At 47.1% G+C, this 12,212-nt stretch overlaps 1 protein-coding gene across 1 annotated transcript in view; it reads left to right on the top strand.

Annotated features, from left to right (window-relative positions):
- The window catches only part of LOC115075688 (trypsin-like), a 36,641-nt gene extending 26,135 nt beyond the window's left edge, over window positions 1-10,506 (top strand). Inside the window, exons 4-5 of the mRNA XM_029576319.1 lie at window positions 1,397-1,536; window positions 10,293-10,506. Coding sequence (XP_029432179.1) covers window positions 1,397-1,536; window positions 10,293-10,445 — 293 coding nt within the window. The 3' untranslated portion in view covers window positions 10,446-10,506. The remainder of the gene's footprint in view (window positions 1-1,396; window positions 1,537-10,292) is intronic.
- Window positions 10,507-12,212: the final 1,706 nt, after the last annotated feature.

The raw sequence follows: 12,212 nt of genomic DNA, 5'->3' as shown, positions 1-12,212 counted from the left end.
TTTTTTTACCTAAGGCTCTCCAGAATTTGGCAGTGAATTGTACTCCTCTGTCGGACATAATATGCTTAGGCATTCCGTGAAGGCGGTACGTTAGGAATTCTGAAAGGGGATTGGTCCCTCCAGGGTCAGCTGTCAGGGAAAGGACCTATCCCCTTTCAATAGGCGGTACGTTAGGAATTCTGAAAGGGGATTGGTCCCTCCAGGGTCAGCTGTCAGGGAAAGGACCTATCCCCTTTCAATAGGCGGTACATTAAGAATTCTGAAAGGGGATTGGTCCCTCCAGGGTCAGCTGTCAGGGAAAGGACCTATCCCCTTTCAATAGGCGGTACGTTAGGAATTCTGAAAGGGGATTGGTCCCTCCAGTGTCAGCTGTCAGGGAAAGGACCTATCCCCTTTCAATAGGCGGTACGTTAAGAATTCTGAAAGGGGATTGATCCTTTCCCTGGCACCACCAGACTGCCAGTGAGGGAGCGAGGAGATGAGGTCTTCTCCAGTGGGGTTTTCCTGGGGTGGGAGAGAGCTGGAGGACTTGGAGGGGCTATTTTATGGGTGGGAGGGGATTTGGGAGGGTGTGCGCTCCTCTCTGCTAAGGTTCAGCCTGCTTTGGGTGGGAGATAGGGCTGGGCACAGCTCTGAGAGGGAGGACTTGCCTGGCCAGTTTACCAATCCTGCCCAACTGCTCGAGTGCGGTTTGATGGTCTCCTCTCTACCACAAAAACTTTAACTCCTGCCTCTGACCAGAAGTTAAATTTCCCACAGTAAAAGAAGTCTAGGCTAGGCAGCCTCCCTGCTAATAAGCTTAATATACTGCAGTTCGTATTCTAATCGTGCTGCTGGTTTTTACTCCTGTTTGACACTAAAATCCTCATTGCATACCAAGGTAAGCTTAGCACCGAAAATCAGTGCTAAAACATGATTAAATTCCCACAGTAATGTCAGTGAGGCTGATTACATCAGCCCCACTGAGCTGAGGATTTCAACATATTGTCCACAATTACACTAAGATCTTTTTCCTGGATAGTGACTCCTAACGTGGAAGCCAGCGTTGTGCACCTGTAGTTGAGATTATCCTTCCCAATGGCATCGCCTCAGCCTATTCCTCCAGCTTACTCACAATCCCTAGTTGCTCCTGCCTCCTCACTGCTGCACCAAATCAAAATGGTGTTGGCCTCAGGTCAGCTGCCACCATTTTGATTTGCTGCCTGTTCAAGGCTTTACGCACAATGAAAAACTTGTTACCTCACCACTGACCATACTCCAATCCCAGTCATTGCTTCACAGATGGGGAATCCCTAGTTTCTGTAGTCACAGTGTGGTTCAGGAGTATTTGTTGTTGCTTCTCTTCTCAGTGTGAATATTTTAGTAACAATGGTAAACACTTTGTTCTTGTTCTTAGAGACTTTTCCAGATACCCTGCAGTGTGTTAATGTGACAATCACTTGCCATGATTACTGCCAGGAAGCGTATGCTGAAGATACCATCACCAATAACATGCTCTGTGCAGGGGTTCCCGAGGGTGGGAAGGACTCCTGCCAGGTAAGTGCACCTCCTATAGTCAGTATTTCTCCATGAGGCCAATTATAATCATGATTGCTAGGTATATGCATTTGCTTCATATTGTTTTCAATACAGAACAAAAGAAAAGCCAATGAGAATTCATTGGTTTTAATTATGTTCTGAAAACAAAACAATCTGATGTCTAGGCCCAACAATGCAGCCCAATTCCAGGCTTGGTCCCACTTCTGAGGCCTAGGCATGACCCAATACCTGGTCCTGGTACCAAGGCCCAGGCCTACGACCTAAGCCAGGGCCTAGCCCAAGCACCAAAGCCTAGGTCTAGGCCAAATGCAAGGACCTGGCCCATGACCCGCTCCTAGTGTGAGTCCTAGGCCCAATGCCAGGGCCCAACCAGAGGCCTAGTCCTGACACAGAGGACTAGGCCCAATGCTGGACCCTTGCCCAAGGCCCATTACTGGTGATGAGGCCTAGGCCTAAGCCTGACTTTGGGTCTGGTCCCAGTACCAAGGCCTCTGTCTTAGCTGTGGCCTGTCCCAAGACCCAGTCCTGCCATCGAGGCCTAGAGCAGGTAGCTGTCCACCCAGTGACACTTCCACCTAGTAACATTACTGCAGTAAGTCCTTGAAGAGGATATGTCATTTTTTTTCAAGAAAAGAAGAGGGGAGACTACATTGAAGGTTTTATCTAGGCCTCCGTGATCGGACTGGTGCTAAGGCCGGGTTTGGCATCTGGCCTAGGCCTCTGCACCAGGATTGAACCTTAAGCTGGACCCTTGCGTTGGGCCTAGGCAGTGTAACCAGGCCTTAGCACCAGCCTAATGCTAGGCCTCGGCAGCAGGACTGACCCTCGGGCTGGGTCCTGGCATCAGGCACTGGGACCAGGCCTTGGGTTGGGTTCCATTGTTGGGCCTAGGCCTCCGTACCAGGACCCAGTCTTGGGCTGCTTACAGCAGACCCCATGGATCAGGTAAGCGGGGGCCACGGAGATTCCTGGGGGTGATTGAGATGGGGAATAGGGCGTCCTGCGGAGGTCCTGTTTATATTTTTTTTTTCTGTTCTTGGGTTTCTTTTAAAAATGATTATTTTGCTTCTAAGGACAAAAACAAAATAAACATTAAACAAAATGATACTCATGAGAAAAAAAAGACATTTTTCCCTGCAGATCCCTAATGATTACTGTGTATGTAGAATACTATTGATACTTTATGCCTTTGCTTGTTTGTTTTACTATGAATTATCCGTGTTTTGTTGGCAATGTCCAGTTTAGACCATCAGCTGTCTCTCCCTAGCTCATTCTCTTCTCTTCCTCCCTCCTGCCACTTCCATTTCTCTCCTCACCTTTCCTCTCCTCTTCTCTCCACCATAATCCCCTCTCTGTACTCCCGGAGCCCATGCACTATATTTCTTTCTGGAATTATTCTTCCGTCTCTTGGCTCAGATCCCAGCCCAGAGCCAGTCCCAGGCCTGCTGAGTGCACATAAGATACTGCACTGCTTGTATTTCCTGGGCTCTCCCCCCAGCTCCAGGGCCTGCCCTCGGTTTGGAAACCCAAGAGATAATTGCGTCTGCTGTGGGAAGGTTTTACTTTCTTGTGTAGCAAGGGACGCAAGCCCTAAGCACAGCCCCTTTCATTACCGGAGCTGCCACCCCAAGCTCCTCCCCCTTCCCCACACCTCATTTACCCCGTGACTGCAGGGCTGGAATAAAAGGGCAGATCCCTCCTGCCCCCTCCCTTGCACAGAAATCTCCACCAAACTTCAAATAAAACAAGTTTCCAACCTTTCCTCTGTCTCTGCTGGCTTTCGGCTTCTCAGCTCCTCTCTGCCTTAGACCCTCCCTTTTCTTTTAAAGCTTATTTTCTAGACGTCCTCTCATTTCTTTATCATTCATTATTGTTACTCTATGTGCATAACTTTCTGTCCATCACTTGTCTCTCCATAGCTCATTATCCTCTCCTCCTCCCTCCTGCCACTTCTATCACTCTCCTCACCTCTCACCATGATCCCCTCTCTCCTCACCTCACTTCTCTTGGTTTACCTCCCCTATCCCCATCCATATAGCTCTTTTCCCACTCCTCTTCACCTCTCCTCCTCCCTTTATCTAACTGCTCCTCCCTGCTCCTCTTCTTATCCTTTCTCACAGCTTGTACTGTTCCCTCTCTGTCAGCCTTCTCTGCTATTCTCCCAGCCCCGTCTAACCTGAATAAAATCACCAGGTCACTGTGAAAAGTCTCCAAATTGGGTAAAACGTAGCTAAAAGTGCAGTATGAATACCGAACACGAGAACAAACGATTTTAAAATGATTGAAGGTTCTAGATAATAGAAAACTATTTAAAAAAAAAAAAAAGAACACTAAAATATAAAATTTAGGTAAGCAGATAGAAACAAGTCCCTGATGCTGGTTAAGCAGCATTGAATCTATCACCCTCTTGGGATCCTGCCAGGCACTTGTGACCGGGATTGGTTAATGTTGGAAACAGGATACTGGGCTTGATGGTCTGACCCAGTATAGCATGTCTTATGTTCTTAAGAGATTCATCTGCCCCTACCTCGTGCTACAATGCTTTGGACCAGTCACATATCACTTGCAATTATTACCACCAATGTTGCAGATTCCTAATGCAATTTTATTTGTAACACCTGAAGCCAAACCGGTCCTGGAAGTCCTGGAGTATTTATTTCCCCACTGTTATCTGTCTCTACTGACATGAATGCAGAGTATAATGTGTGTGTATTGTACTTCCCCAAGATGTGTGGATTGGAGGATTATAAATGTTTAAAATAAATGCACTCTGACCATATGTAGCAAACCTGCCTTGCCAAAACAGCACTAGCACCCAGAACTCAAACACAAACCAGCCTATGAGAAGGTAACATTGCAAATATTGCACTAAGCCCATTACATCACTAACTAGCAGGCCGATGCAATAGAGTGTACGTAAAAAATGTGCGTCCAAATTCAGTGCCTGTTTTTTACCGCCGCACATTTGCCTCTCTTGGGTGCTCAGTGCAATAGGCAAATAATTCGCTGCACTAAAAAGGATGCGCTAGGGATGCATTGTGCATGGCATCGGGTGCCCAGGAGATGTGGCTGTGCGTAGGTTAGGAAACAGACACTCAAACTGAGCATCCGTTTGCCTAACTTGACCGCCATCAAGAAGTTTTTATTTTATGTTTCTGCTTTCTGGGGTTCCTCTGACTTAATATTGCAACAATATTCATTTGGAGGAAACACAGAAAAGCAGTATTTTCTGATTTTCTGTTAAGGTTTTTGGGCACCTCGAGACTGAACGCCAACTCCAGGGCTGGCATTAATGTTTGAGGCTTAAAATGTGAGCATCGGGTGCATGTTTTTTTTTTAATATAGGAGGTATTAGCTAATAGCCTCAGCAACATGGCATTTACACGGGATGAGCACTATTAGCTACGCACCGGTTTGGATGCGCTGATCCCGTTATTGCATCAGGGGTTATGGACACTCATCCAAAACGCGTGTCCAACCGCAAGTTAACCTGCACGGTAGCCTGAGCGCCCAATATTGCATCGGCCTGTAGGGATGTGCTTTCGTTTGAAATGACAACATCAGTGACATTGTCATTTCATGTCAGTCATGACCTGTCGTCAGCATTTGACACCGTCAACCACTCCCTTCTCATCAACCAACTAATAGCCATAGGTATCTCAGGCACTGCCCTCTCGTGGTTCAGAACCTTCCTCAGCAATAGAGGATACAAGGTTAAGATTCATAACAAAGAATCCTCACTCTACCCCGCGTCAGTAGGAGTCCCTCAGGGCTCATCCCTATCTCCTACCTTATTTAACATATACCTGTTACCCTTATGCCAACTTCTCACTGACCTCAAGCTCAAACATTTCCTCTACGCGGATGATATCCAGGTCCTGATCCCCATCAAGGAGTCACTCGCGAAAACACTGTCTCATTGGGAAACATGCCTCCAAAATATCAAACAGCTTCTCACAAGCCTCAACCTGGTACTAAATTCATCCAAAACGGAATTACTACTCATCACACCAGAGAACAGCTCCTGCACCCCCACTCATCCAGCCATACCAAAAACTACACAAGTGAGAGACCTAGGAGTTCAAATTGACAATCACCTGAACCTGAAAGCTACCATCAACAAAACCACCAAAGACTGCTTTTATAAACTCCAAGTACTGAAAAGAATAAGACCTCTGTTCCATACTCATGACTTTAGAACAATCCTACAATCAATCATCTTCGCAAAGCTGGACTATTGTAACACCATCTTGCTTGGTCTCCCCTCTCTACACACCAAACCACTGCAAATGGTTCAAAATGCCTGTGCCCGTATACTCACTAATACCAGGAGAAGAGACCATATAACCCCTATCCTAATGGGCCTCCACTGGCTACCCATCCACTTCAGAATAATATACAAGGCCATTCTCACCATATACAAACACATTCATCAACTAGCCCCAATTGACCTTCATTTCCCCCTCCGATTACACACTTCAACAAGACCGACAAGAGATGCTTACAAAGGATCACTTCAAGTACCCCCAGCCAAAACTACCAGACACATTACGCTAAGAAATTGGGCCTTCTCCACAGCCGGTCCTACCTTATGGAACTCTATCCCCCCAGATCTTAGAATGGAACCCAGCCTCTCAACCTTCAAGAAAAGACTCAAGACCTGGCTGTTCAGGCAGGCTTTTCCTAACTCCAATATCATTTAACTCCTAACAATCATCACATCACCATCAACATCACTATTAGCTACCTCTTACAATGTAATTATATGTAATTAGCTGGTTTTCCTTTTTCCTTTTTCCTTCTCATTCCAAGTTCAATTTTCCTTGTTACATGTAACTGCTATTTCCGCACTATTGTTCAAGTTTAAGTTTATTTTGCACTCCTGTTTCATGTGAACCAGCATGATGGGACTATTGTCTTGAATGTTGGTATATAAAAAACTTAAATAAATAAATAAATAAATAAATTTCATCTCGTCTTTTAAATGATTCAAAAAACCCAAACTGTTTAGGTTTCTTTTTCTATTATTTTTGTGCACACTGGAGCCCAAGAAAAACATTGCAACCAGGGGGTCTGCAGAGACCCCCTGTCTCCCCCCACCCCTGCTGCCCCTGAGGGCATCCCCCAGAAAAAGTTCTGTTTATGACAAAACAGTTCATAGGTCCTGCCTACAATCTCCCAATTCCTCCCCTTTGTAAAATAGCCCACCCTGGGAGCCATCACACCTTCCTAGTCCACCCCACCCCTAATACCCCAACACTTACAAAATAGCCCTGGTGCTCTAGTGGAGGCCCAGAGTAAGAACATAAGAACGTGCCATACTGGGTCAGACCAAGGGTCCATCAAGCCCAGCATCCTGTTTCCAACAGAGGCCAAACCAGGCCACAAGAACCTGGCAAGTACCCAAACACTAAGAAGATCCCATGCTACTGATGCAATTAATAGCAGTGGCTATTACCTAAGTAAACTTGGTTAATAGCCATTAATGGACTTCTCCTCCAAGAACTTATCCAAACCTTTTTTGAAGCCAGCTACACTACCTGCACTAACCACCTCCCCTTCCAGGAAAGGGAGGCCAGTCGAGTGTTAGGTGCTGCTCTCCTCTCTATCATCCTTCTTGCTCTCACAGCTTCTCTGTCTGGGTCAGTGTGTAACAGAAAAAACTCATGACTACTTAGGATTCCTTTTGACAATGGAGCAGTAGAGTAGTCAAAGTAAAGCTAAGATCATATCCATGTGGCTGCCATAATGTGTTCTGCCTGATAGTGACACTAAAAGAGCCATGTGTGGCACATGAGCTTGTGGATGACGTCAACACTGTATTAATAGCTTGGCCAGCTAGCGCCATTTCCTCCCCAACATACCCCATCCTAGCAGTCACATGTGGGTAAGATAGTGTCATACGTGTAATGGGACCCCAGCTGGGCCTTGAGCATAGAGAGCAACTGCTCTAGAAATGCTGTAAATCTTCAATAGCTCTGAAGCTTAAAGGCTCCGCCTAAAGGCACAGGTAGGCAGTTTCAGGTTTCAGTGACAAAGTTCCCATGTTACTGCCTCCTGCCGTAGCTGAGAAGCGAGTCCATGTAAAGTTGTCCACCTGTACTGGGGAGGCTGCTTGTGCCAAGACGCAGCCAACACCACTGCCTCGGCGGTTTCAGAGCCACTGCGGACCAGTTTTTCCAGCTGGATCCAGAGTGATCTCTGTGGTACCAGGCCCAGCAGCTGCCATTTTCAAAAATGGAGCTGCTTGACCCGTTTCCCCTATCATGTGACAGAAGCTACTGGAAAATGGTCCAACAGCATAGGGATCACTCTGGCCCCCACTAGATCATTACAACTATTTCGTTAGCCTGGGGGAGAGGTCAGGAGGGTGGGCAGTTGGAGTTGGGGGCAGGTTCCATGAATGCAGTTGCTTCATAAATACAAATCTTTTCTGAGGAACTTGGCCACCTCCAGGGGTGGCAGGAGTGTGGGACAGAGGGTCTCCAGAGACCCTGGGTTCTGAGACTTGAATTTTACTTTTTGTTAGTTATTGGAAAACAGCTTGTACTATTTGCAAATAGTGCACTCGATTGTTGAATATTGTGCACTATTTTTTGAACACAAAAAAACCAAAACAAAGCTAAACTTAAAAAAATCATAATTAAAAAATGAAATGAAGTAAACACAAATATTTCCTCTACGCACCTATTACACTAACAGAATATCTCCTCAAATACATAAGGGGCGGATTTTAAAAGGGTTACGCGCATATATTGCGCAGTAACCCCGAAAACCCGCTCCTGCAGACGCGGAGCCTATTTTCATAGGCTCGGCAACGAGCGCAAGCCCTGGGTCGCACGGATGTCCCTGGGCTCGAAAAAGGGGGCGGGGAATGGGCGGTCTGAGGCGTGGCGGGGGCATGGCCAGAGGCCCCGAAGGCCTGCTAGGCCAGGGAATCGCGTGCCGGCAATCTACGCCTGCCTGGAGGCAGGTGCAACTTAAATAATAAAGGTAGGGGGGATTTAGGTAGGGCTGGGGGGCGGGTTAGATAGGGGAAGGTGTGGGGGTGAGAAAGGAAAGTTCCCTCTGAGGCTGCTCCGATTTCGGGTCTGACAGCCGACGCTTAATTTTACCGACGTCGGTTGTCGAACCCACTGACAGCCACGGGTTTGGAACACAGACGCCGGCAAAATTGAGCGTCCGTCTTCCAACCCGCGGGCCGCGAGCAGATTTTTTTTTTTTAAAGATTTTTTTAATTTTCGGGCCTCCAACTTAATATCGCTATGATATTAAGTCGGAGGGTGTACAGAAAAGCAGTTTTTTTCTGCTTTTCTGTGCACTTGCCTGGTGCTGTCTGAAATTAACTCCTGCCTTTGGTAGGCGTTAATTTCTGAGAGTAAAATGGGTGGTTTGGCTACACATTTTACTTTCTGTATTGCGGCTACTAACTAATAGGCTCATCAACATGCATTTGCATGTGAAGAGCGCTATTAGTTTTGGGGGCGTTGGCCGAGCGTTTTCCACGCGCTATTACCCCTTACTGAATAAGGGGTAATAATAGTGCGTCAAAAACGCGTGTCCAAACGGGAGCTAATGGTGCGCTCAGGTTGAGCGCACCGCTCTGTTTTGGCCTGAATGTAACGCATTATAATCTATAAAATGAAAAAAAAAAAATAGTATGATGTATGCTTATGCCCGTGATGGTCATCCTATATCTGACTGTGAACCAGTCCTGATATGTGCAAAACTGGGTTATAAAGGTCCCGGGACTTTATGCACTTTGAGTTCTGGCCAATTTTACAACAGTCATTTGCACACACAAAACCATATTTTATGTGCATAAATAGTTTTGAAAATTCAGGCCTTTGTATATTACTTATCAAGACATGCAAAAATTAACCTCTGACTAAAACTAGCTGAATCTGAGATTTGGGTTTTTGTGGGCACTGTTATCCCTTCTCCCTCCCTCTCTGTACAGAAGAGGGGAGAGGCTGGATTAGGGAGCAGAGCAGCGTTTCTTAGTTCTGCTTTGCTTGTTTCACCGTCACTTCTTCCTCTCCCGCTTTCTCCAGCTGCATGGGAGTGGAGGGACTGGAGCAGGAAGCAGAGTGGAGCTCTTAGGATGGGGCAAAGGCAGGTCCAGCTGGGGCAGAGTTGCCCTGTGGCTTTTAACTTCAAAACATATTTTTTCTCTATGGCCACCTGCAGGTTGAACGGGGAAGAGATTGAGGGGCTGGGATAGAGGGTCTATGGAGCTCTCCGGAGCCTTTTCTGCACAATGGTGGGGTTACTGATGTCTATTATCTTGGATCTGTGTAAACCGTTGTGATGGAACATTTTAAATGACGGTATATAAAACTTTATAAATAAAATACTTGGGGCCAATCAGTGTTAGCATCCTGATGCCTCAGATGGAAGCAAACTTCAGCTCTTGAGTTGTAGCTAACCTCAGTTCCAATAATGTGACTTGCAAATTTTGAAGCAAGCCGTGTTATTTGCATGGTTTATTAATGATCTGATTAGCAAGCATTTTTATGCTAATCTGCTCATTATAATATATGTGGTACTGGTGGCAGAATAATGTGGGGTAGTTTAAATACCTCCTGTTATCCTTACGTTAGGCCATTTCCCTCATGATAAACTTTGCGGCAAGCACTATAAATGGTCTAATGTGTACTGTTCATGTACTACAATTATTTTTAGATGCATTTATTCAATGTTAATATTGAAAAGAAGATTGCCAGTGACACATCTCTTTGATTTACATACAGGGCGACTCCGGAGGACCACTGGTGTGTGATGGGGAAATTCAGGGCATAGTTTCTTGGGGACACCATCCCTGTGCTTTCCCAGGCAAACCTGGAATCTACACAAAAGTCTACCAGTACCTTGAGTGGATCGATTTGAAAATAAATGGAGTCTAATCGTATTCTCTTGCTGCAGATCACTGTCCTAGAGTTACAATAAACAGTACACAGCATTGCCTCCTGGCTTCCTGAGTTTTGTTTTGTACCTAAATATGTTCTCCTGCTTCTTTACACACCCAGCTTAGGGCCTTGTTTTCTAAGTTTTTCCCACAGACACAAAATGGAAGGAAAGCCTTACCTCTTTTCAGCTATGGCACCATCAACTTTGATTCACAATTACCCATATTATAACCCTCATCTGGTTCAGCTATCACCGTCTGCAGCTCTCATTGGAAGGGGATCGGCTGGATACAGGGATTTACCCCATAGGTGCAGTTCAGGACCAAGACAGGGCAGAGCAGGGTCTTCCGCCTGACCCACCACCTCCCAGTTGGGTTGAGCTGGTAGGACTTTAGCTGCAGCTTGGTCTAGATGCAGAGCCGGTGCTGGAGAAAAGGCAGGCACATGTGTTGAGACAGGAAACAGAGACAAAGCTGGAACCGGAGGCGAGCAGGAGCTAGAAACAAGGGTTGGAATAGGAGGCAAGGCCTGGAATTTGAGACTTGGTTGGAACTGAAGGCCCACAGGAAGCAGGAGCCACAGGCAAGACAAGGCAGGAGAAGACAAAGACTACGACTGGACAGAACCACGAGAACAGGGTAAAGAAAATACATCATCGGCTAACAGGAAGTACAGAAAAACAAGGTGGATATAGGTCAAGACGAGAGAGAAACACACAAGAAGGCCTAAGCAGGCCACAAGGGAAGGCAGAGAGAGAATAGAAGGGCCAAAGGCAACAAGGCAAGGCAGGAAGGCCAAGAAAGCTGTGAGGCAAAGTGAAACAAGAAGGCCACACTGAAGCAAAGCAGAGCAAGGTGGGCAAATGTAAAGAGCCGAGGTGACGAGATGAAGAGGCACCAATTTGTAGGAGAGGAGGGTGGCCTTGCTGAGTCATGGGACCATCTCGGAGGTGGCTAGAGTGGGAGAAGGTGTGGCCCTGTGAGCCTGCAGAATCATTACAGCAGTACAGAGGCATCCTCTGGGCATCCCCTCCCCCATCCCTCTCGTTGATCAGGAGAGGGGGGGACTAGATCAGGGCACTAAGCAGCTTTGCTCCAGCATCCCCCTCTCCCCTCCTTTCCTCTTCAGCGTCAGGGAGGGACTGAAGCAGGTAGTGGAGGACCATTCCCTTCTGTCACCAACTAATACAGGGCAGCAGTACTATGGCCACGTCAGACTCTCAGGAAGAGGCCCTGATATTAAACAGCTCACATCACTAGGAGTCCCTGCTGCACAAGGGCTGAGACTCCCTGTGCCTGCACAGCTTCCCGAAACCGGGGAGCAGCTCCTAACACTCAGGGTGATCCAGTACCGAGCGGTAGGAAGAGCTGCGTTAGTGCCTACGGCACCCGCGGTTACCGCCCGCACAGTGCAGCTCACCTACCGCTCGATCCTGAAGCCTAATTATATGTAAATGTAAGCCGCGTCCGAAAAGCCTTAGTCCCGCGCAATCCAGGATACTGGACAGAGCGCCTATACAGGATCCTGGGTGCGCGGGCCTAAGGCTTCACGCCACGCTGGTATCTGTCATTTCAAATGTCATTTGAAATGACAGATACCAGGAAGCAACGGCGGCGACAGCGCAGAAACAACGGCGAAACGACTTGTCAGTGTCCCCCCTCCTCTCGGGGCAGGGCGCGAAAAGCCGCCTTGCTCCGGGAGGAGGGGGGACACTGACAACGGCGAAGCTTTCCCCCAGCCCGGACACCGGCAAAAAACTTTTCA

This window comes from Rhinatrema bivittatum, chromosome 14 (genome assembly GCF_901001135.1).
Source record: "Rhinatrema bivittatum chromosome 14, aRhiBiv1.1, whole genome shotgun sequence".
NCBI lineage: Eukaryota > Metazoa > Chordata > Amphibia > Gymnophiona > Rhinatrematidae > Rhinatrema > Rhinatrema bivittatum.
Note: the sequence above shows the minus strand (reverse complement) of the source record. Positions and strands in the feature narration are given on the sequence as shown.